Here is a 27,103-nt window from a genome sequence, read left to right as displayed (position 1 = left end):
AGTGTTAAATTGGATCTCATTCACATAATACTGTTCAGAATTGTGAACATTTCAGTTGTTTATTTTCATTAAAATGGAAGTAATGGATGAATATAAAAGACATGTTTTATACTTTTTATTTTTAAGTGGTGAGAATGCTACAAATGCAGCCAAAAAAGTAAATACTGTACATAATGAAATTGTAATTAGTGCAAGGACTGTGCAGAAGTAGTTTGAAAGATTTAGAAACAATGATTTTAGTGTAGAGGATAAGGCTTGTACTGGAAGACCCGTTGACTTTGATGATGATGCTCTCTCTGCACTAGTTGAAGCAGAACCATCTTTAACAGTTGATGAAATTGTGGAACGTTTAAATTCATCCCATGGAAACTGTTCATAGACACCTATAACAAATCGGAAAAGTTTCAAAGCTAGGAAAATGGATACCACATGAACTGTTTATAGTTAACAGACAACAACATGTAAACATTTGCACGTCTCTTTTATCCTGTATTGCTTTAGAACCTTTTCTTGGTAGGCTGGTTACTGGAGACGAAAAATGGATCCTCTATAATAATGTGACGAGAAAAAGACGATGGATCACACAAGCAGCCAAAACCGACTGCAAAAGGTGGGTTGCATCCAAAAAAAATTCTTTTGTCTGTTTGGTGGGATATGTCAGGTGTAATTCACTTTGAGCTGTTAGAACCTAATCAAACAATTACAGCTCAAATGTATTGTGAGCAATTAGAGCATTTAAATAAAAAATTAAAAAATAAACGACCGTCGTTAGTGAACAGAAAGCAGGTTCTCTTGCAGCATAACAATGCCAGACCAAACGCTGCAAAAGTAACTGTACAGAAACTTGAAAGCTACAACTGGGAAATTTTACCTCATCCACCATATTTGCCAGATATTGCTCCCAGTGATTATCATCTTTTTTGCAGTTTGCAGAATTTTTTAAAAGGAAAAACTTTTGAGGATGAGAACAATGTAAAAAAGGCTATTTCTGAATATTTTGATTCAAAACCGAAATCATTTTACGAAGACGGGATTAAAAAGCTACCATCAAGATGGCAAGAAATTGTACAAAATAATGGTGAATACATTATAGATTGAAATAAAATTTAATTAAAATTTTTTGCTGCTTTTTTTGTAGATAAAAATACGCATGAACTTATGGACTGACCTGATATAATGAATGGGCGATCCAGGTTTAGGTCAGAGGGTTCTCAATATATATGGATACATTAAAAATTTTTAGAGTATTATATAATTTGTAAAATATATTATTTAATTCTATTGTTAATTACGTATTAATATGATATTTTCAAATGTATTTGGTGAAATTAAATTTTTAATGAATTTTGAAATAGAAGAAATTTCTGGTAGTTTAATCAATTTTATATAATATATACAATTTTTTATTCAAGAGTAAATATAGTTAGTTGCAAAAGTTTTCCATCTGAAAAGAGAGTTATTTTTTTTAATATTCAGGATTACAGTATATTAATCAGTTAAAAAATGAATAATATGAACTCTTAAGTAATTGTTATGTCTTTCTTATATGAACTCTTAAGAATAATTTCTTATTATTAAAAATATTACAAAAATAAAGTGGAATAGTATTATATTATCTGAATTACTAAGTAATAAATAGGATGGTAGCGAGAGACGAGTTTTTGCTTTTGATTTGCAAATGAAAAGTATTCCAATATAAAAACAATGAAATCTCATCAAACCAAGGTTTCAGGTGCTCAGATTAATTTCATCATAGTTACAATTTATCACATACAGACATAAGAGAAATGTCAATTGAACTGTCTTAAATAAATATCAATTGATACTAATTTCGGTTGGTTACAAAGATTGAGGAAAATTCAGAACTGATTTGAATAAAATGAGATTTATGATTTTGTTCTAATTTTTGTGATATAATAGAAATTGTTTAAATTAATTATCATAGAAGAAAGTAAATGTAGTCAATCTACAAAATTGCCCACATTGACTTTGCAAATTTTTGTTTAATGGTCATAACAGGCTAGATTCCAAACATTTCTAGTATGTTTTTTTGTAGCTAGAGTTATATACAGGCACTCCTCACTTTATGACCTATCTGCTTAACGACCACTTGCATTTATGGCCAATCGAGTTTCGACCTGCAATTCGGGAAATCCCCTTTCTCAGCTTGAGTGTTGGTCAGTGGCGAATGGTGACATGCACACTAAGCATACTATAATATGCTAATAGTGTACTATAATAGTCTTTTTATGAATAAATTTGAAGTTTGTTGCATAATTTGGATAATTTTACAATGATCCTATATTCCCGGTGCAAGCTCCTCGCTTATTGACCAATTCGCTTAACGACATAGTCGTTGGAACAGAACTCGGTCGTAAAGTGAGGAGTACCTGTATAAGATTTAGTGTGTGTATTCTCTTACATTGAATTTATCAATTGAATGCATACAAAACTGTTATATTTATTGTGTTAGACATTATTTTAGAGAAATGTCTGGCAATTTTTTGTTATCAAAACATTTATTTTTGAATCTGTTGAAAATAAAAAAAAAAAAACTCTTCAGAAGCTGAAAACGCTCAGGAAATTTTATTTCTGAGTTTGTGCATCTTTTAATTAGAATTTGTATTCTGAATACTTTATTTATGAACATTTTAATTTTTTTTACAGTGTTATGAGTAATGAAATGATTTTATGAAATAAATTAACTAATCTATTGCAGCTGTTTAGCATTGTCGGATTTATTACGAGGAAGAGATGTAGAAAAAATTGTTGATTATTTTCCTGATTTATGGGAAAAATGTTTTCGTCTTAGAGATGATATTAAGGTAAGTTACTGTGATATATCCAATTAATTGTTTAAGATTATTTCTATTTTATGATTGACAATTATACAATAAATAGTAAGTTGACATTTTACATAATAATTATATTTAAACCAAATACTGTTAGAATCAAAATATTTAAATGACAAGTAAAGGCAGCCACATTTATTGTTGCTACTTTAACTAATTAAAATAAAAATTTGATAACTGTATTGTGAAAATTACCATCTTATAGAAAGTTTTAATAATTAGAATATAAAATTTTGATTAGATAATTAGTAGTTTATAAAAATTAGTTACAATAGTGAGATTTCTAAAGTGCATCCTTAGCATTGCTGTTATTTTCATGCAACAGCTTCACACAAAATATGTGTTCTAGCATGGTGATTACCATCATGGCTGATAGAAATCATATGCAACAATATGGCCACTTTTATACCCAGATTTTGGCTGAAATGCATGCTTATGCAAAGTAAACTATTTTTTATTGCTTGCAGAGCCAAAAGTGCCATGGTAGGCATTTTGGTGCTAATTTTTTGTAACAAATGTCTTCTATATCTGCATGTCCTGAAATGTCATTATATCTGCATGTCCTGAAATGTCATTATACCAGATTTGATTGCATTTAGATTGCTAAATATTTCTACACAATGTTGAATAGGGGTACTTTAATTAATTACAATCATCTCATATCTTTACTTTTTTTCATTCTTATATTTTTTTCTGGTTAAACCAAAAATACTGTTATTTTTGAAGTATGTTTCATATTTTAAAGGAATGGTGGGAAATTTGAGTTAATAACATACTTTTTCTTTCTTTAAATTTTTATGTAGTCTAAAAATGTTTATATTAGTTTACTACATTTTAGGAAACAGTAAGAAATGCTGCTAGTTCAACATTAAAAACACTTAGCAAGGTAATGTATTCTTTTTTTTAAAATACTAAAGACATTAAAATTAATCTATGATAGAATTAGATTTAATATAATAATGATACAAAATTATTAAAGATAAATGTTATGTCTTTTATTTACTAGGAATTAAATAAGAAAAATCTATTTCATTATTACTTTTTTTAAGAGAACTGCAGATAATATTTATCACTAGCAATTGTATGGAATTTTCTAATAATTATATAATAGTTTATAAATATTTGAATGTATTTATAATCAAGGTTAATTTACTAATTACATTGATTACAAATTTTAATAATTAAATTTTAAAATATAGATTATGCTTTTTTTTTTTTAATGATAAAATTCATTCAATAATTTTTATTTTGAAGAACTTCAGACAGATGATATATCTATTGAAGATTGAAGCTAATCTTTAAGGGAACTAGGAAAACAATACATTAACATACCCAAACAAATTAAAAACTAAATTAAATTGTTAAAATTTAGAAACAATTTCAACAAAACTTCACAATAAATGTATTTGTATTACTTATTCTACTGCTTACTTGGACTTTACATTAGTTATTTAATCATATCTTTGATTTCCCTGGTGCTTTCAAGTTCCTGGATAGATATCCCAGAAGATCTTCAGGAACCTAAAAGTTCTAGAGCAATTTTAAATATTTTTAAATAAAAATATAAATACCAATTAAGCAGTAAAGTGAGTAATATCAGGTTGTAAAAGTAAAATTTAGACATTTTGAAAAAACTTTATTGACTATTAATTCAACAATGATTACAATTCAGCCTGATCATCATCAATATCAATTACATCTCCCCACCTTTGCTGTCAATCCCTTGAACATAGAATGATTAGGGTTTATCTTTAAAGAAAGCCTTGAATCTCAGGTATATATTCATTGAACTGTATATTGGCAATATGGTTCTGCAGGGCACAAAATAGATGGTAATCAATTGATGTCAAGGTCTGAGCTGTAAGGTAGATGAGGCAGAACCTCCCAGCTCACACTGACCAGCTTCTCTAAGGTCATCTTTGCTGTATGTGCTGATGCATTGTTGTTGCAGTATCAGATTTTGGACAAAGTTCTTTGATCTTGGTGTTCAAACAATCCAGTTGTTCACAGTAGAATTCTTTCAAGGCTGTGATCTTGGTTGGAAGTAGCTTCATCATGATGATGTCAAAAAAAACAGATCATTGTCTTTTTCTGCACTTTCAAAGAATAAGATAAATCTAGTATCTTAATCTTAATTCCTTGAGACAAATATTACTTTTAAATTCTACATATATCTTATTTCAATAAACAAATCAATTTTTAAATCTAAAATAGCAAAGCAGAATGCTTGGCCCTTTCACATTTGCAACAGTTAGTTGACCTTTGTTCACCTATGAATGATTTAACAGACATTAAAAAATTTTCTTGATGAAATTGTGACCCTTTACTGCATTGGGGTTACTTTTGAAGTGATAGAGCAACAGAACATGAATGTGTTCTTTCAAAAGTTTTATATTGTCAAACATTGTTGATGCATCTATTATCAATGAAATGTATGATAAAAATGCCCTTTGGTTACTCCACTTATATACTCACATTGATAGAACAATTTTTTCCAGTCATTTATAGAAAAAATTGAAATGTCTAAATTTCACCTTTACAACTTGATACAACTAAGTTTATGAGTTGTAAAATTATATAAAAGTTAGAGATGAAACAAATTTTGTCATTAGAGGTAATTAGATTACTATTTCATAACAACTTCATAAAAATTAAGTTAATTTTTATTTAATAAATTATATAGTAATCAACAAGTAGATAAAATAGCAAAATGGATTTTATCATCATCTTCATCATGTTAACATTTTGTCATAAAACTTCTCTACAAAATTTTGATATGTATCTTTTTTTAGTTTAAGATAACGAATAAAAAATAATTTTTTTAAAATAAATACATAGATGTTTATTAATAAAGTTGAAGAATTTAAGTTTTTCTATATATTTTCTTTTAGATTTGTATTAAATTTTGTGATGTAAATTTGGGAAAAAGTAGTGAGAAAATGTTAACTACCATTTTACCAGTCCTTGTGAAATCTGGATTGATGAGTTCTTTGGCAGAAATCAGAGAAATAAGGTAATTTAAAATTTTTATATTAGATAATTAAACAAAATAATTAGACATAATTACTGAATAAATAATCCAGGTTGCTTTAATTATTCATACTAATTTTGTAAGTACAAACTTAGAATCAGTAACAAGATTGTTATATAAGTGAGGAAATCATAACATGTAAGAAATTAGAAATACACTTTTTAATCTGTTTGGCAATTGAAACAATTTATTTTTATTATATTAAATATTTAATACTAATAAAATCAACATGTAAGAACAAAAATTTTTTATAAGAATTTAAAGTACAGATCACAATTTATTTACATAATTCCTAATTCCTACAGAATATTTACAATACCTTTTATAAGCAATAACAGAAAAAAGAAAAATGGTTTTAAGAATGAAAATGCAATGTATTGCTTTAACAGTTTTGCTTGTTATGTTTTACTTTTTAAATTGCATCTACATTTGTAAATAAAATGTTAATTTCTTTAAATTTATCTCAAAGATACTGTATTTAAGATAATATGCACACACTAATGAATGTGTCAAAAACAGGCATATTAACAAAGCAAAATTAAAATTTAAAATAATTAAACATAATTATTAAAATAGTCAATCATAAGAATTTGAACTTATTTTTTAATTTAAAAAAAGTATTCTTACTCTAAGCAAAAAAAGAAAACAGAATATTTTTTCCTCCCTTTAAAACATTCTAACATCTTGACAAACAAACATCTACAAAATTAAACCTAATGATTATCTTAATAAGAAATTACATGTCAACCATTAATATATATTCATAAGTCAAATAAATCAAGTAATCTTTCTTCTTATATCCTAAAAATAGTTTGTTTGGCTTGTCATTACTATAATCCAGGTTTTGGTTGTTTTATATGTATAAATATTCAATGTCTGAATTGTTATGAAGATGGCTGAAAGCTATAGAGGGCTATGGTCTACAGAAGTTCCCAGTTGGCATGATGATATTCAACCTGTATGATTATGTAATAATTCTAAAGCATATATATGTTTGGAAGGGAATTGAATAGAAGTCCAGATATAACTAGCAACATGTCTGCAAAGTATGCAGATGATATGGGTTTGACCTATCCTCCAGATCAATCTTTCCTTCTAAAATTTTATACATTTTTATTTAAAAATTATATTAAAATTTTAATTATTATTGTTACAAGACGGATGCTTAACTATTTTAGATCAAATTCTCTAGATTAATAGTATCTCTTAAGTCTGAAAATAATCCAATTCATTTGGTTTATGATTAATTTAATTCAAACATTGGTTACTTTATATATAACAATATAAAATTAAAAATTTTAATAACAAAATCACACAACTACCTATATTTTCTATAATTTGTACTGCTGTGCTTATATGTACAATCAGTATTTACTATCAGTATTTTTGTGATACTAATAAAATTATTATTATTTTCAGTTTATCTACAATTGTACAAATTAGTAAGAAAGCTGGACATCTGTTAAAACCTCATCTTCCCTTGCTTTTTATAGCATTATTAGAAGCTCTTAGTATTAATGAGCCTAATGTCATCAATTATTTAAGCAATCGACTGGATGAATCTAATCAAGAAAAAGTGAGTTTATTCCATTTTAATACAAAAGTTTCTCACTTGCAATTTTGGTCTTCTTCAGATGATTTTTATATTTTTTTAATCTGCTGATTTCATCAATATTTAATCTAAATATATAAAATTACTTGTCCTGACTGATTGATTCATCATCACCCAGAGCAAATCGCTGAACCTAAAGAGATGAAATTTGGTACACAGTTAGGGTATGTCATGGAAATGCATACTAAGAAGGGATTTTTCGAAATTTCCCCGTGGGGGAAGAAGGAGAGCATTAAGGCTTAATCGGAAGAATGGCTTTTACTGTACTATTTTAGATGTGATTTTTTGTTTTCAACTATGTTTAGTCTTCATTGAGTACTTAGGTGTATTAAATTGATAACATTTCAGACATTGTTATAAATGTTTTTATATATTTCGATTTTTTAACCAAATTAAAACATAAAAACACGTAAACAGATAATAGAAACATCTTCTTTACTCGCCATGTCCAATCACCAGGAACAAACTATTCTCCACAGCAGAGACAAAGAAATCGTATAATTTTAAATTGTGAAGGTATTGTCACCAGTGGACATTTTAGACTATTTTACATAATTTGGCAGAGGCGTAGCCTCTAAAGAAAGGTCGTCTCTGCTGTGGAGAATAGTTTGTTCCTGGTGATTGGACATGGCGAGTAAAGAAGATATTTTTATTATTTGTTTACATGTTTTTACGTTTTAATACTGTATTTCCACCAGCCCTATTTTACAAAGAAATTTTTAACCAAATGTTCAAACTGTTTTAAATTCAAATTTGTTATTGTATATTGGTTCGATTATAGAACGATTGTAAACGTTCCAGAAAATTGATAAAATTGAAAACAGTTTGTTTGATTCTCAGCAATTCTCATCATTCTTAGTGGTAGGTGTTATATAATAATTACTATGGTTGTTGAAATACTGAATATAAATGTGTTTGCTTGCAAAATCTACATGGGCAAAGTTGCGGGTAACATCTAGTGATTATATAGAAATATTTTGAGAAACAAGTTTCTTTTATTATTATTGTTGGGTGTAATGGGTTATATTCGGTTGATACTGGTGGCTGTGTACTATGCCGGACCAGAGTCAAGGCATAGCAACCAAAACAAAATTAAAATTAAATAAAAGTGTCAGTGTCAGTGTCAGTGTCAGTATTCAGGAATTTCCTAACAATATGGCATGTATTCAATATAGTGGCTTTCTGTAGTGTGATGTATGTGTTTCTATTTAATTCTAATGTTCTCAGGCTTTTGTGTAGTGTGTGTGGTATCATACCTGTACAGGAGAGAACAACAGGTACAATAAGCACTCTATCCATCCTACACAGATGCCTTATTTCCTGGGCAAGTTCTGTGTACTTGCTAATTTTTCCAGTGAATGTGTTTTGTACATTGTGAGTGTTTGGAATGGCTATGTCTATAATGTATGTGATTTTATTGTGTTTGTCAATGAGTGTGATGTCTGGTCTGTTGTGGTAAATTGTTTTATCTGTGATTATGGCTCTGTCATAGTATATTTTGTGTGTGTTGTTTTCCAATACTGTCTGTGAAATATACTTGTAGTATGGTTCGTGGATGTCTACTAATTTGTGTTTCTTTGCAAGCTCTTGGTGTATTATATTTGCTACTTGATTATGTCTGTGTAAATAATCTGTCTGTGCCAAGAGCTGGCAACCAGAAGTGATGTATTGTATAGTTTCTGGCATGATGTGACATTTTCTGCACGTGTCATTTGTGAGTGTTGCATCTTTGAGTATGTGTTTTCTGTAGTTTTTAGTATTTATGACCTGATCCTGTATGGCAATCATGAATCCTTCCATCTCCCCAAAGAGGCATCCCCGAGCTAACCAGCTGTTTGACGCAGTTTTGTCAACAAAATTCTGGGCCAGGTCGTAAGGATGCCTGCCATGGAGTGCCTTTCGAGCCCACAATTGCTTAATGGTGTCTATGCTTTTTATATGTTGTGTTGTGTCCATATGATGTGAGTGTAAGTTTAATGGTGTGTTATTTGAGTCTGCTAGAGTTACTGCTTTATGTAATTGTGATGTTTCTTGTTTTTTGTAGAAAAACTCTCTGTGACTGTATTTGTTTGTAGTGAAGGTTAACTATGTCAATCAGACCATGTCCGCCATCTTTACATGGAAGGGTTAATCTTTCTGTGGCGGATTTAGGATGTTGTTGTTTATGCTTAGTAAGTGTTGTTCTTGTTTTCCTTTGGAGTTGCTCAAGATCTGTGTGAGTCCAATGTATAACTCCAAAAGAATATGTAAGTACTGGAATGACATATATGTTTATTGCTTTAACTGTATGTTTTGCATTTAACTGTGTTATGAGAATAGCATTTAACCTACTTTGGTATTCTTTAATTAATCTTTGCTTTATTTGTGTATGTTCTGTTAGTTTGGCCTGTTGGAATCCTAAATACTTGTAGAACTCGCCCTCTTCCATGGATTCAATAACGTCTCCATTTCCAAGCGCAAAATTTTCTTTCTTCAGGATTCCTTTTTCTATGTGAAGTGTTTTGCATTTATCTAGGCCAAATTCCATTTGTATGTCCTTGGTGTATGAATGTGTGATTTGTAGGAGTTGATGAAGTTGTTTTTGTGTGGATGCATAAAGTTTTATGTCATCCATGTACATGAGATGTGACAGTGTATACTGTGTTGTTTTTTCATGTCTGATATTGTAACCATATTGCGTGTTGTCTAACATGTTGGATAATGGGTTCAGGGCTAAGCAGAACCAGAGAGAACTCAAGGAATCTCCTTGAAAAATTTCTCGCCTAATGAATATTTGATTTGTTTGTATGGAAGTGTTACTAACCCTGAGATGTAGTGTTGTTCTCCAGTGCTGCATAGTGTTTTGAAAGAATGCAATGAGTGATGGATGTATTTTGTACATGTGTAAAGTACGTAGCAGCCAACTGTTTGGAACACTGTCAAATGCTTTTTAGGTTTCATGTAGGTGATGCCCTGAGTAAGAAAATTTGGCATGTCTTGTGGATTGATGATGATGTGTGTTAGGTGTTTAGCTAGTTCCTGGTGCAGTGATGTAAACTTTTTGTACCAGAAATTGTGAATGTTGTCTACACCAGGTGTCTTCCAGTTGTGTGTTCTGTTAACAGTGTATTGGAAATCATGTATGTTTATTTCAGCACAGGGCATAGTTGGTGTGTTGTGCAAGTTTCTGTTCTCCTTGATGCAGCCTGCATCAGCATTGTGCGTGACAGCACTGGACCAAAGAGAAGACCAATATGTTGCGAGTTGTTCTTCTGTTGGTGTGTCACTGTGCTGTGTTTCAGTGTTTTCTTTCTTATTAATTTGTCTGTAAAAGAGTTTTTCATTGTTTGTAAATAATTTACTTTGTTGTTTTCGTAGTGTACATGTTTTGTATCGTTTGAGTCTACGTGCTTTGGCAGCAAGTTTTTGTTTTAGTGTATCAATGTATTCTGTAATGCGTGTGTTGTGATGTTCATGTTTTGTGTGTGTTTTTATTTTCTTGAAAATGTTTTTAAGCTGTTTCCTTAATTTGAGTGTTATGTTGATTTTAGTGTATTGTGTCAGCCTGCCTAATTGCTGTCTAATGTCATTTATTTGTGTTTCTATTCTTCTCTGCCAGGCAGGCTTGTGATAGAATTGTGTTTTCTGTGTATTTGTCTGTGATTGTACTTTCAGTTCATGGTGTTTCACTACTGTGACTGCCCCAGCATAAACTAATGTATGAATGTCTGCGAGTGTAGAAATTGAATGAATGTAGTGTGGTAGTAAGTGAGTGTTTATATAATTTAGTGTTTTTCCTACTTCCTTTGACGTGTTGATTTTTGGTATTCGTGGTCGTTGTGTGGGATCTGTGCCTGCATATTTAGTGAGTGTTTCCTGAAATTTAAGTGAAAGCATATTAACTAAATCCATGTCTGTGTTATCAGTGATGGATGAGGAAGTGTCTGTAGTATTATTAGTGGTAATTGTTGTATGTGTGTTATTATCAATGCTTGTTGCTGGATTATCCTGACAGGTTACATGATCTTCATTAATGTGAAATGTTTCTGTCTGTTGATGTATTTGATCAGCAACCTGTTGTTTGATAAGTTCAAGTGTTGTTTGTGGAATAAGGTTGTTGTGTATAATTGTTCTTGTTTGATCAACAACCCTTTGTTCAGTGACAGTGAGATGAGGATACTGTTGTGTGAATTTATGGTGTAGTTGTTGTCTGTATGCTGTCATGTTTGTTTTGAGTTTTGTGATGGTGTAGTAAGTACAGATGATAAACTCGTTCATTTCTACTGTCCATTTCATCTGTTGGTGTGGTTTTCTAGCCTTTGTGGTCTGTGGATGCATTGCCACAAAAACATCAAGGCTAGATTGGTTCCTCACATCTGTTGAGGGTATTGCAGTAGCCATGCTTGGGCTGGCACTGCTTTCGCCACTGGCAACCAAGGGAGACTGTAGCTTATTTTTTGAACGTGACGTGACTTCTGCCTAACCCACGAATGCAGACCTTGTTAACCCAGGCAACATCCAAGCCGGTGTCATACTTAAATCTGGTTACTACCATGATAAATATCTCCACAGAAAGTAGGTGTGGTCACTCTTAGCTTCATTTCTCCCCATAGACCTTACTGGCATGGGTGTCCCTACCAGGAGCTTGTGCTCCAGCCTGCATTGCCCTATGGATCAGTAAAATTACTGGGCTCTCCCACCACAACCAGGTGGTGACCACGGGAGAGTTATTATTATTATTATTATTAAAGAAAAAGAACTCAACAAAAAATAATTTTTAATAAACAATATTAATGTTCTTAGTAATTTAAAATACAAAAGATTCAATATTTCTAGTTTTTAATTATATTTATTATAGGAGAAGATAGTATTATGACTGCAACTGTACTACCTATGATAAACTGAAATTTTAAAATGTTTTAATTAACCTACAGTTATTAAGTTTATATTTTAAAAAAGAATGATTATAATTCTAGTAATGCCATATTAAATAAATATTGTGTTTTTGTTGTTTTTTTTCTAGCTTGATATCCAAAGAGTTTCTGTGTTCCAGAAAAGTCCAATGATGGAAACCATAAATTTTGTAAGTTATAAATCATTGTATTATTTTATAAAATGTATGCATTTTATTATGTATAACTTACTCAATCTTTATCTAATTTTTTATGTAAAGTTGTTGATATTTATAATGTGTTTTCAAAATATTAAATTATAATAAAAATGATACCTATAGATGCTACTCAAATTATATTGATAATCTACAAATTATTTTAAGATAATTAATTTTTAAAATTATCTTAATCAATATTGAAATATAACAAACATCGCAAAGCTCGATGAATATATACCGAAACATCCAATGATCGCCTAAATGATCGGGCTACAATTTTGCTAATTAAATAAGTTACTTTGTATTAATTATTTAATTAGCCAAATTGTAGCCTGATCATTTAGGCAATCATTGGATGTTAATCAATATCTTTATTTTCAATGAGAAATTCATTCATTTAGTTATTGGATGGTACAGTACCATCCAAGAAAGATTTACATCTATTTTTATGAGCTAACTTTATGACCATAAAGAAGTTAACAATTATTTTTTTAAATGTATAATATGCATATCAGAATAATATTTTAAAATAACTACAAAGACAATTTAAAATTTAAACAAATAAGAGATATCTTTACTCTATCATTATTGAAGATTTTATCATAACAAAAATGCAGAATTGAATATTTGAGTGCATTTGAGCTTTTAAAATATCATAAATATGTTAATACAGAATGAAAATAAAATAAATTAATACAATATAGATAAAAATTAACAAAAATTTTTTTATATATTTCAAAATTGAACAAAATATATTTTCAAATATCTAATAACCATAATGACAGACTATAAGAATTCTTTAATTTAATTAACACTATTTCTGTTAAAAATAAGATTTTAATATTTTTGAGGGATATATAACATTAATTCTAAATCATTCTGATTCAGTTTGTTCTACTAATACAGTAAAACCTGTGTAAACTGGTTAATTGTATGGTATTGAATATTTTTTCCATTTTGGCAGGGTTCCAATTTAGAGAAGGTTTACTGTATTAGTTTAGCTAAAATTAATTCTTTTCTGTTGATATTAATATCTGTCTAAAGTTTTTTCTTTAATGACTTTTGTTAGACTTAGATGTGGTCACTCTTAGCTTCATTTCTCCCCATAGACCTTACTGGCATGGGTGTCCCTACCAGGAGCTTGTAAATTAAATGTAGGTTAATTTACAAGCTCCTGATCAGGAACTAAATTTGGATTTTTGTCTGTATATGTTGTTTTTAATAATTAATTTCAATTTTCAATAAACTAGAATTCATTCTTAAAACTATTTTTCAGAAAAATATTTAATTTGTATAATTCCAAAATTGTTTTATTTGGAGTTCTCTTAACACTCCAATCAAACTCAAAAACAAGAAAATTACTTTCTGGAGTGAAATCTGTTAGAATGAGTTAAAAATGAACTTAAAATGTGAAATATGTTGAAAATATTTGGATTTCAATGTGATGAATAAAACATGTCTTATAACTAATGAAGAAGAAATCTGATTAATTTTTTAATTCACTTGTGTTTTATTCATAAATCTTTAATTGACATAAGTCTAATGTTACTATTAGTTTGGTTTCTTTAGGATGTATTATAGAATATTTATGTTAATGTTTAATGTTTTTGGAATTTTATATCCAGAAGATATACCAACAAGAACTCAAAAATAAGAAAAGTGAAATCTTTAAGTCTCATAAACAAGTACAGGTAACCCCCGTATAACTCGGGAGTTACGTTCCAAAAAATTGCCATGTTATGCAAATCCGTGTTATATGAAACAAAGAACTAATACGAAAAGGGGGGTTAGGTTCCAAAGATTAAAAACATGCTATTATATTTTCATAATTAAGATAAATATCTTTATTAAAATTTTCTTAAGTGATACATATTAATTTAAATTAAACAATATTTTCTTCGTCATCACTAAGCACTATTAACCGAGGGTGTTTTCTTTCTGTCAAGATTTCCTTATTCTCTGAGCATTTTTCTGCATCATCTTCAGATCTGTGCTTTGCCTTTTGCAAAAAATATGTTATTTTAGATTACTTGCTTTTAGTTAAAAGATCTTTATAAATTTCCTTATATGGCGCTAATCACTTATGAAGAATACAGCAAATATGGAATACGAGAAAAACATCTGGCAACATCAAGAGCAGAAGCATCGAGATCTGGCAACACTGAAACAAGTTTCAACGAGGACCATGTGTATTGACAGAAGGCGGGAAAAGAAAATTTACATACTTAAGTACTAATAGTTCACGAAAATTATTATTTTCATGAACTATTAGTACTTAAGTATGTGAAAATTTATTACATTTCATGTTGTACGAGGGTTTTACTCAATTCTCGAACCATGTTAGAGTGAATCCGTGTTATAGAAGTACCGTGTTATACAGCGGTTACCTGTACTTTTAAATTTTATTTAACAGATTGTATCACTTTGACAATTATTTAAACAACCGTCATTACACTATAAGTTTTTTAAAAAGTCAAATTAATTTAATAATTTATCATTTTCAGTGTGTGCAATACATTGATGATGATATATTGAAAGAATTGGTACCTCGTCTTACTGATCTGATTAGAAACTCTGTTGCATTAGGAACAAAGGTAAGATATTCATTTTTTGTATTGATGTCATTTTAAAACAATTTCATTGCAAAGTACATTCGAACAATACACTTTCATAAAATAATAATCAGGTTTATTCAATTAGACAAACAAAAAATATTTAAGGATTTGGGAAATTATCTTATTTCTTGAGTACATATGTAATTAAATGCAGTAATAGTTGTTAATATTTAATAATGACTATTGCATTGCATTGTAACTTCTTGATTTTATTATATATTATGTAAAATTTTTTTACTCATTTTGAGATAATGGAATAATTAGAAATGACATGAACTTATGGAATCTGTATGTGTTTTATAGCTACTGCTGACATTTGCAGAATCTCACAAACATGCTTTTCAAGAATTTTATCAAAATAAGCTTTTTTTAGTCCAACCAAGTAATTTGATTTATTGAAAAATAAGAATCATAAGAACTTGTAAAGACATTACATCTCACTTATGTTAAGAATAATTAATAAGAATAGAAATAATTTAGAAATAAAACTTTTGCATTAGAGATTGTTTTCTCTTTCAAATGCATTTGCTAATTTTCACAGCTGATGATGATCTTATAAAAGAATGAAAACATTATTGAATAAAAATTTAATTTGGTTTCCAGAATTAAGCATTTTTTTTTTCATCTTTTAATTTATAATTTATTTGTTTTTTTTGCATAAATTTACAGACACTCTTTGATAGAACACCTTCAGACTAATTTCCTGAAAGCAGTAAAAATTGAATTGCATATTTTGATTAAAAACAAGTTTATGCTTAATACATACATACATAGATTCAATTAAAAAAACAGGGAGGGTATAATCTGAAATAATTATTAGTCATTTTATAATATGCTTGTATAACAATGTTTAAAATCATAATAATGTATATGAAGTTAAAATTAAGTTTTTTTCATTTTTACAGAGTGGTTGTGCTAACTTTATAATAACTCTAACATTACAATGTCCTCAAGAATTACAACAATATTCAGGTAAATAATCATTATAATTAACAAAAATAATACCAAAAACTTTAATTATCTTATTAATTTTGTAACATCAGGTATCTTACATTATTGCATTTTGTTCAAATTTGTTTTTTGATAACAGAATGAAATTTTAGATTCTGTTAATTTTCATTTGAAAAAATAGCTAAAAGGGCTCACTCTACCTGCAGGCCCCATATTAGCTCTCAATGGCCCTGCTTGCATCAAATATCACCTTCTTGGTATAAGTTAGTGAGCTCCAACTAGAAGATTTTTAAGTTTATGACTTGAAATTTTTTTCTTATTATGCTTAGCCAATTACATTTAATAGTTAATTAATACTTTCTCACGTCTTTTATACATTCAATTATTTTTACTAAAATACAAATATATATTTTTTTAAAAGGAAAATTGCTAAGTGCCCTTATTAGTGGACTTAATGATAGAAATGGTGCAGTACGAAGAAGTTATGCTAAAGCAATTGGACATTTAGTGAGGGTAATGATTTATTTTGATTAAACACTGAAGAATAAATTTTAACGTATTTCTAACTTTGTAGATGTATATTCTTATAATTCTTTCTTGTTTAACTAATAAAGATAATTAAATTAATATGCCTCAATGTCCTTATTTTATTATAATATAGACATAATAATAGAAGTAAATTAAATAATAATAAAGATAATTATTTGTAGATATTTTATTTTATTTATTTATATTTTTACTTATACTTATTATTTTCTGAATGTTTAAAGATAAAGTTTATTTCTGTAATTCACAATAGTGTAAAAATTGTTTATATAAATTTAACATGTATAATGTTATATTAAAAATGTGCATTTTAAAACAATTGAATAATTTTTTTAGGTTTCAAAAGAAAGTAGTGTAAATAAAGTAATTGGAAAAATCCAAGTATGGTATTTAGAGAAAGAAGGTATTTGAAATTTTTTTAAACAATAATAAATACTAGAATATGAATTTAATTTTCTTAAAAACAATCATATTATACAAGATTTTCAACACTTGCTGTAACTTTGTTATAAACCAGTTTATTCCTTTAAGCAATTCTATTTGCTTTCAGTTCTTATAAGTCATCAGAGACTTTCAATTGTATGATAAGTGAATTTATCTAATAAAGTGATTGTCATTCTTCTACACAAAGACCATTTTTTTAAAATTAAATTATTTACTTTTTAAAAAAGAAATTTACGATTGAATAAATTAAGTTCAGTGAAAAATTATGATTACATATTATTTTCTAGAGCACTAATTTTCAGGATGTAGTACAAACTGAATATTAAAAAGTTATTATGAGATAGCTTGATAATTTCTCAAGAAATAATTTGAGAATGCAAGTAATAAAAAAAAAATCATTAAAAACTAGCTAAACTGTAATCATGAGTCAAAAAATGAAAGATTACATAAACACGATCTTAACAGGTTAGAATATGTAATAAAATCACATCAGTAATATATTATTAATTGTAGAGCTCTCAATCATCCGTTTTTTGCAGGTGCCGTCTGCTGTGTTCAACATTTGTCTACTTTTTTGTCAATTCTAATTATCAATCTTTAAAAGCATTGTTTCCTTTTACACTCAGTTTTAATCATAAAAGTTTTTTCAAATTTTGTATTTTTCTCTACAGTCAAATAAAAAATTATGACATTGTGATAGTCTGTAAGATAAAATACAGTAATTGTTAAAGTATTTGAAGTATTGAAACTGTAATAAGAAAAATATAATAAAAACTGTGAGAGTATAACACACAAGAAGCGAAATATGATTATAGGGGGACACATAATTCAGGGGTTTTTATGCCCAAATCTTTTTTCAATGATGTATTTCCAGGCTGAAGGTAAAACATTTGCATCTCTTGTGAGAGATATAACAATATATGTTGTTATATATGTTTCTTATTCTTATATTTGTTTGTATTTTGTTAACCTTGTATATTTTTTTAACTCTATTTTTATTTATTGTTAATGTTACATTTTTCATAAGTTATTTATTTAATTTGTTTCAATTTAAATTTGTATTTAGAATACTTCAAAGGTTAAAATTTAAGCCAAATGATTCAAGCTATTAATATTATTAACATTGATTCTTTGGCTTAGTATCAAAAGATTGGGCTTCAGGATGTTATATAGTTAAAATTTAAATGGAATGTTCTATTCATTGAACATTTTTTAAAACAGTTTTAAGAAACCTGATGATGGCCTATAGGAATAGGCTGAAAACATTAGTTAATAAAAAATATTCTCTCAGCAAATGCATAGGTGTGGTTGTAAATTTGTAATAGTAGTAGTAATATAGCCTGATATCATTTGGCATTAAAATTTTTATTTGATTGCTGTTGGCAAAATTAAGGATGGCTGCCTAAGTTTTTTTCTTAAATTTCTGTATAGCATGGAAGAAAGTGACAATGCTGAAAATTTTTTGTTTTAATTATACAAAATTATGGATATATGCCTGCCATTAACATATATATATCTTTATTGTGTTAGTGTAACAAGTACAAAATGATCAAAAATACAAAACAGATTTGTTAAAATAATCTTATATCATATTTAATAATTTAGAGTAGACTTCCACTTATCTGGCTCTTCATAATCCAGCCTTTCAATTATCCAACATACTCTCCAGTGTGATCATCTATGAAAATGTTAGTCATGTCACACATCCTGTCTTCCTGTTTGCTTGGTTTTATTTCTCACAGTCTTGCATGTCAGTGTTTTGTATTATTTGCTCACCTGCCTCCAAAAGAAAAATGGTGCTGAAGAGCTTGGGTCAATTCATTTACTGCATTTGAGCCTATATATTCACTTATTATTCCTTCTGTGCAAGGAATGGTCAGATTAGCAAGTCTACTGTATTTTTCTATTTCTGTACATTTTTTACTAGAGAATCCCATCAAAATTGTCAAAACCTCTGTCTGCATTATTGGTAAATGTCAGCTTTTTTCAAAATCAGAGGTTGAGATCTCTGTAGTTGATATAGATTTTATTGATTATAATAGTGTAAATACAAATTATTATAATTATATGTTTTTTCTTTTTTTAGAAGATTATGTTCATACATCTTGTGTATATACCATGCATTCAATAGCCTTACACAGTCCTGATATATTTAGAAGACATTTGACTGAAGCATTGCCTCTAGTATTTTTTGCCATGCATGGAAAATCATCTAAAGGTTAGCTTTATTATATTTAATGACTAATTTTAAATATAATATTAATATGTTCACTGCTTGAACATGTGTATTATGCTATATTTAATCAACATCAGCATAGTACATGTATTTTTTAGATCAACTTACTTTATGCAACAAATTTTATCTTACAATTAGCACAGCTTTCATTGATTTAACACTTAACCTGGATTTCTCCTTACACCATATGCTATTCTTAATAGAAAATATTTTTTCCACAATTCTACACTTTCATGTAGACACAGAATAAACTCTACTAAATTATAAAATTTATGAAATTGTAGATATTGTTCATGGATTGAAAATATTTTCTGAAATGAATCTATCAAATACAGAAATATTTTATTCATTCCAAGTATCCAATTAGCCCATGATTATATCTTTTATGAAGGTCCACTGATCAAATACATGAGTTTCATCTGTTCCAGTTTATGTGATTAGTTCTTCGTTCAGACTAACCTGAATTTCTTTTAGGTACTGTACAATCAATACCTTTCTTAGTAGCTTAAATTTCTCAGTGTTTCTCAGCTGCACTTCTATTTTGTATATATATTATAGGCTACTTTCATAGAAATTCTCTGCTACTTCAATAAACTTAAGTTCAGTAATTTTATCTGAATCTGCATAACACTTTATATTATAACAGTATATTTTTGACATCAGTTGTACAAAGAGCTCATTTCAGTCTTCTAATATCTTGACAAAATGTTCTTTCTTAACTACTACTTCTATAACTGAAATATATTTTTAATGAAGCTGGTGTATATTTGGAATATATCTACTTGATATCTTGCAAATGATAACCATAATTTTAAACAGGGATCTGCAAACAGCAGATCCCTGTTTAAAATTATGCAATTATGTTTAAATTTCTGCAGTACAACAGGACATTTTTCTTGAGAAACAAAATATATGAGCAAAGCCCATCAAACATTCTTAAAATTCTGTCAATCAATGTACTCATAATCAGCAACTTCCCACTTACCCACACATGCAACATTTGGTGGATTTAGTGAATGGTGGTGCTACAGCTCTTTAGCAAAGCAGCTGGCTAAACAAGTCTTACATAATGTCACTCTGTCAGAACTTTCTTGAAGCAGAATGCCATTGTTCAAGCAGACACTTGCTCCACTGTATTAATTAAGTGCTCCACTGCTTGTAGAGCACATTTTTCCATTTCATTTGTCATGCTTAAAAATGGGCAAAAACATAAATTTAAACTTAAAATTTGATTTTAAAAAATCTTCAATATAATTGTGTGGAAAAACAAAAGAAAATTACAGATATTGAAATATGCCACATATAAATTTTAAATGTTATGCTTTTCAGTTCTGGATCATTACAATATCTGTCAGTTAAGGAATTAAAGATACCTAGTCAACCTTACAGCACTGTATTATAGCCACATTACATGCTTTTTGTTTGTTATATGCATCCATTACTTATTCAGTGTATGAGGATTGCATTTCTCACATCAGCAAAAATAAACCTAAACTAAAACTAACAACAAAAAATATTGGACATAAAATACCAAAAACTTCACCCTTGATACAAAGTCCTACCTTAATTAGTCTAAAACTACATATTTATTAACAATAATACTTATTTACGAACCATTTCCAGGCATTCATTGACATTTCACAATCTTTGTCACTGATTACTTTCTCTATCAAACTCTTTTCATATATATCCATGTTTTTTTCAGCAGTTTCCAAGTTACTTCTTTTTCTTATTCCAAAATTCTCACTTATTGATGTAATATCTGACTGTTGTGCAGATTTAGGAGACAGCTACTAAGTTAATTCATTTGTATGTCTCCTGACAATTGACTTGGTTGTCTGTAAGTGCTAGAGTAATTTGTAAATAAAAGTGAATGCCAGCAAAGCAGTTTTTATTTTTTGTTATTTTTAAAGAACTTAGAATTGCTTTTACGTTAACCTAATTATTAAATTATATATTTGAGTTTTATTTATGATGATTAATTTGTAATGCAAATATATATTTAAAAATTTTTATTTTTCATATCAAATGAAGAAACTGAAGACCTTCAATCTCTCTGGAAAGAAATGTGGTTAGAGTTTACAACAAGTAAGTTTTACACTAAATCTTTAAAATTGTTTAATTTTAAATTTAATAAAATGAAATAATAAATTTTTTAAAGGAAGATAAAATTTCATGATTTTACTTTCCTGGCTAATGTAAATAACACAGGAAAAGTATTGGAATTATGTCAAATTTGATCCTCTAGGTTTTTTGAAAGTTTTCACATTTTGAGACCACCTGAACCTAAAAAGGTAAAAAAAATCCATGGACGTGTACATGTTGGTGTCTGTTTCTTTTTAATATTGTTTAATAGGATGAGATAATGATTAAGAAGCAAATTTGGCATGATAACTTATATATAAGGGCCATTGATACTATTAAATTTTGATGGTTAAAGATCAAGGGAGTGGGAGGAAGGGATTGTGTGTCATGTGTTGATTGGGTCAAGCTTAATGAAGATTTTACTCAGTATTAACATTTACAATTTTTTATAAAACCCATCTCTACCATAAAAGTTAAGCTTTTTGCCATTTATAATAATTAATAATATAAAAGTTATTTATTTAACAAAATTTCATAGAGATAGTACCACAAACAATTTCAGTTTTGTGCTAATATATCTTAGTATTTCTTGTCAGGAAAGTTATGCAACTCATCACTGGATCTTTTGGAGTGTATTTAGTGTATTAAAAGCAGATGCTTTATTTTATTTTTTATGAAACATTTTTCTTGGATTCCTGTCTAAATTGTAGTATAACAAACTTATAATTTTTATGATATCATTTTCTATAAATATGTTATAATTTATTTTAGTTTTTGTTTTTTTTTTTATGATTTTCTACAGAGTAGTGTTTAATTTTGTTTTAAATCAGTTACAATTAAATATATTTTTCTTGTGATGAGATAAAATTTTAAAAATTCACAATGAACTTTATCCACAATGTTTTGATATGCTATTCCTTCTGTCTTTAAATTCTATATTGTTTGAAATGTGATCAGTATAGTCAGTGCTTTTATAATATGCTAATTATCAGTTTTATATTTTTATTCATACTGTTAAATCTTAAGTAAGAAAAATCAATGACTTTTTTACTGTAAAAAATTATTTATTGATTTTAATATAAAAATTTGATTCAACAGATATTTGGTCCTATAGTTTTACTGATATTCAAACAAAATTAATATATTTGAAGAATCAATAAAATTAAATAGTCCAGTTTATCTTTTTGGCACAGATGTTCATATTTTAAAAGAAAACACAATAGATTAATGTTCTAATGATTCAAAAAATTAATTGAATATAAAATAAATGTCCAATAACTTAAATATATTTTAAAATTCAAAAATTTTATTACTTAAAGAACTTTAAAAAAAAAAGAAAGAAAATTGGTTTGTATGACTGCAGTTTTAAAAATCTAATATAATAATTGATCAAATGATCAGAAAATAAACTTACCTTAAAACTGACATTTAAATATGAGTGTAAAACATAGATTACATTATATGAAATCCAGAGAAATAGTACATTGCTTATTATGTAAACATTTTAATGTATAAAATATAAATGGGTATAAATTTGTTGAACATTTGTGATCTTTATGAAAAAATATCATTTCTTGTTATATTCTTTAATGTATTTTATTACATAAAAATATTTTATATAAATTTCTTTGGTAACAAATTCTTAAAGGTAAATCTTTGCATCATAGACTTTAATATAAATAGATTTTATATACAAATTTATTGAATTAATTTCAAATTGTGTTATTATACATTGTCTATAAGTTTGGGGCTGTTTAATGTACTGTACAGTACATTATATATGTCACAGTCAAAGCCTGGTGCTTTAGTGATCCTAGGATCATCTAGCACACAGTAGTATAAGTCCAAAATAACTTTTGATTTCAGGTTTTGCTTAACTCATGATAGAAAATTTTCAGTTTGTTCAGAGCATACTGGACAATTGCAGATTACTTTATTTCTCATGGACAAATTGCAATATGTATAGAGTATTTCAGCTCACAAATAATTTGGTGATATATGCTTTGCATGCAACATTTTCTATTTTCAATTTCTATTTAAAATATGAAAAAAATTGAAATTTTAAGGAAATTTGCTTTATTTGTTTTTTCAATCTAATAATTAAAAGAAATAGTGTGTTCAAAATAGAGTAGAATGGAGTCTCAATTTATATAGACTTATTTAACTGAGGTTCTGTAAAGTGAAATGTGGATGAATACTTTGTCAACAAAAAAAAAAGAGAAAATAGAACAATGGAGTTCATTTAATAAATCTTGGTTGGGTGATGTGCACTACTTGCATTTTACCGCTAATAATCTTGTGCAATTAGAACTATATCTGTTTAATAAATTTTTGCTTTGCAGTAATATCTTTTCTTTTTCTAGCTTACATGATGCCATCCTTCAACACACTTTGATTTCTCATGGACCAAATAATTTTGTTGTCTTTTATTGTAATATTGCCCTTTTTTACCACTGTTAATTTTTCTTGTGTTTTCAAATCAAATATACAGTGTTATCTTGCTCCGACCCAGTGATAATCCATATTTTGTCATTGCCATTCTAAAATAAGATAACTCTTTCTGACTTTTCATGAGCTCTGTTGAAAATTTTTGAAACCTGTATCTGTAATTTATTATATTTTTATATTTCTTATCATCATCATCATCTTACACAGCATTATGGTTTAAAAAAGAAATTTACAACATTTCACTTATAAATAGCCTGATGAGTTTCTATTAACTTTGATTGTGAGAAGTCTTTTTATTTCATTTCCTTATTTTGATTTAGTAGTTCCATCAATATTAATTTATGATATACTAAATGTATTTGATGTTCCTTCTTTAATTTATTGGCTTAACAATTATTATTTTTACATAATTTAAAAATTAAAATTAACAATTTAAATGTATCGTCTGGAACACAAACTAATGGATGGTGATCCCTACTTGGGCGAATTTGTCTGTAAATATTTAAACTTAAAAATAACCATCGGACGAAAAAATAACAAATTTAATTTTTATCAAATTTCTCTCCTATATCTGGCATCCCACAGGTCTCAAGTTTGTGAGTACTCTACTTATTTTCTGTATATACCAACTCAGTTTTCTAAAACATCCATCCAAATCTTTTGCTTATTCCAATGGTATTAAAATTTTTAATTATGACTCTATCACACTTATTAAGGCATTGATTTTTTAACGATTAGTGTTTGTTATTATAACAAACAATAATATCCATGTTAATTTATAGAAAACAGCCATTATTAAAAAATCCATTAACTCTGTGATTGTTTTTGCTATTGTTCATGTTGCTCGAATCAGGCACTTCTGCATTTTGACAGTAAACTTTCTTTCAATATTTATATTTTTATTTATTTATTTATTTACAATTCATAATTATTAAAATATAAATTAGATTAGCGATTGGACATCAAGAGTAAAAAAATTTTCAGATGTTTTTTAGTTTAATGCATTAGTAAATAGGAAAAGAGAAAAAAAAATTATTTAAGCAACATTCATGGCAAATATTTTCTTATTTGTTCTTTTTCCTCCCTTTCCTTCTTCCTTCTCTTTCATTTTTCATTGTTTCCTTCTCTTATAGAATATTTTTCAAACATTTTAGCCAGAGTGGATATGATACTATAGGATGGTAATTGATTATATCAGATCTTTTTCCTTTTTTTATATAAATTGGTATTGCATGATTATGTCATAGTTTATCTAAAGATGCCACTGTCAAAAGATTTATTTATTAAAAACAATAACAGCATAGCAGTTATTTCAGATATATATATTTTAGTATGTTGGCATTAATGTTGTCAACATTAGGGGCAGTACTTTTCAGTTGTATATTTGTAAAGGCATAGTGCTCTCAAGAAAAACTTTTGTAGGTGTTAGTTGACATCTATTTCGTAATAATTATTATTATTAACAACATTGGCAGATCCATTTATTTTTTATAGTAATCACAAAAACTGTGGAAATAGAACCTTCTGAATAAATACGTTTTAGCATATGATTATTATAATAATAGCATATGATTAATTAATGGTTTTGCATTATTTAATTATCTTGTAATATTATTTAACATCTTTCTTAGTCAAAATTCTTAGTTTTTAAACATATTGATAATTAAACATTAGAAGTTTTATTAATTTATAAGAATGTTCTTAATTAAAACTGAAATATTGATTAAATTTCAGGTACTGAATCTGGAATATTATTATATATTGATGAAATATTGAATTTGGTGCAAAAAGGCTTTGAATCTCAGTCGTGGTTTATGAAACAACAGTCTGCTGAATGTCTTGTAACGTTGGCAAAAAATGTTGGAAATAAAGTTGATAAGAAAATATTTAATTTTATTCAGTTTATTATTTCAACATTATCAGGAAGATTATGGAAAGGAAAGGTATATGAAAGAGTTTGTAATTAAAATAACTTTAGTACAGTAAAATCAGTAAAACCTCAATTATTCATGTTCTGATTAACTGTATACCTGATTATCCATGCAATAACTTTTATTGTGTTCTACTGCTATATGCAAAGTTCAGAATAAAGTAAACATGTCATTGGGAATGCAATTTATGAGTGCACAAAGTAGAAATAAAAAACAAGGGATTTCCAGGAATGTAGAAAGCTTGCCAGTGTACAGTTTACATCTGCAGCTCCAACAGTTTCTGCAAAGATAGTATCTCTCTAGTCTAGTGAATTAGATAAGTATACCCTAAGCACCATGTTAAAATGTGTATATGCACATCTCAAGAAAGTGCCCTTTTTTTTTTTACATTCCAAAACCATACTGGCAGAGAACCCTTCATATGCTACTTAATCTCATTTTTTCCTGGAATAAATAGCTTAAATTTATGATTGGGATTTAAACCATGCAGGACATGATTCACAAGAAAGCAGACTTAATAAATTTGTGACTTCATCAGACACATTTGATAGTATGGCAAAAGCCAACAAAGGACTTAAAATTTTACAACTTGGATACTGCAGTTTTTACATGGTTCATGCAGAAACATGCAACAGGCTATCCAGTGTTAGAGCTCTTATTAGTGGAAGAAACCAAATGGTTTCATGCAGAGATAAATTCTGCATGAAACCATTTGGTTTCAGTGATCAATGAATCATTTTCATCATTCAAGGATGGTTGTAGCTCTTCAAAACCTAACATGGAATTAGAGATTCAGGTGAAGAAACTAAGTGATGACATTGATGCTGCTCTCCTGTACATAAAGGAATTCAAACAACTTGTTATGGCTCATGATCTGTCATCTGATCAAATATATGATGATGACCAGACTGGCTTGTATTGAAAAACTTTGCCATCAAAAACATCAGCTTCACAAAAAGAAAAATTGCTTTAGGACATACATCAAGTAAGGAGCAAATAACTGAATAACCTAAATGCCAAATGGTTTGCACAAATATTGAAACTGATCTATATTGGCAAATTCAAAAAACTAAGAAATCTTAAAAGAGAAGAAATGTGTCATTTTCCTGTTCATTATAACCAGGTTTTGACCTGGTTATAATAAACACAGATGAATCAAGACTGGTTTTTAATTACTTTGTTTTTTCTGTTTGCAAACAACTGTGCTTAAAAAGTTAACCTAAAAGAGCAATGTTGGTGTTGGCTAATGCTCCTCACGTCCAA

General features: G+C 28.1%; 1 protein-coding gene and 1 long non-coding RNA gene across 2 annotated transcripts in view; both read left to right on the top strand.

The window, feature by feature from the left end:
* LOC136988882 (proteasome adapter and scaffold protein ECM29) overlaps positions 1–27,103 on the top strand; it is a 158,679-nt gene that overhangs the window by 117,921 nt on the left and 13,655 nt on the right. Inside the window, exons 29-40 of the mRNA XM_067286882.1 lie at positions 2,720–2,825; positions 3,691–3,738; positions 5,744–5,865; positions 7,303–7,459; positions 12,498–12,557; positions 15,089–15,178; positions 16,105–16,171; positions 16,572–16,663; positions 17,033–17,099; positions 19,227–19,358; positions 21,411–21,464; positions 25,644–25,852. Of these exons, the coding sequence (XP_067142983.1) occupies positions 2,720–2,825; positions 3,691–3,738; positions 5,744–5,865; positions 7,303–7,459; positions 12,498–12,557; positions 15,089–15,178; positions 16,105–16,171; positions 16,572–16,663; positions 17,033–17,099; positions 19,227–19,358; positions 21,411–21,464; positions 25,644–25,852 (1,204 nt within the window). The remainder of the gene's footprint in view (positions 1–2,719; positions 2,826–3,690; positions 3,739–5,743; positions 5,866–7,302; positions 7,460–12,497; positions 12,558–15,088; positions 15,179–16,104; positions 16,172–16,571; positions 16,664–17,032; positions 17,100–19,226; positions 19,359–21,410; positions 21,465–25,643; positions 25,853–27,103) is intronic.
* On the top strand, positions 20,121–20,533 carry LOC136988911 (uncharacterized). Its single transcript, XR_010882831.1, has 2 exons — positions 20,121–20,218; positions 20,255–20,533. It is a non-coding gene; the product is annotated as an uncharacterized lncRNA (long non-coding RNA).

Source organism: Centruroides vittatus, unplaced genomic scaffold, assembly GCF_030686945.1.
Source record: "Centruroides vittatus isolate TY-2023 unplaced genomic scaffold, ASM3068694v2 scaffold_386, whole genome shotgun sequence".
Classification (NCBI taxonomy): domain Eukaryota; kingdom Metazoa; phylum Arthropoda; class Arachnida; order Scorpiones; family Buthidae; genus Centruroides; species Centruroides vittatus.
This window is presented reverse-complemented; position numbering and strand designations above follow the sequence as displayed.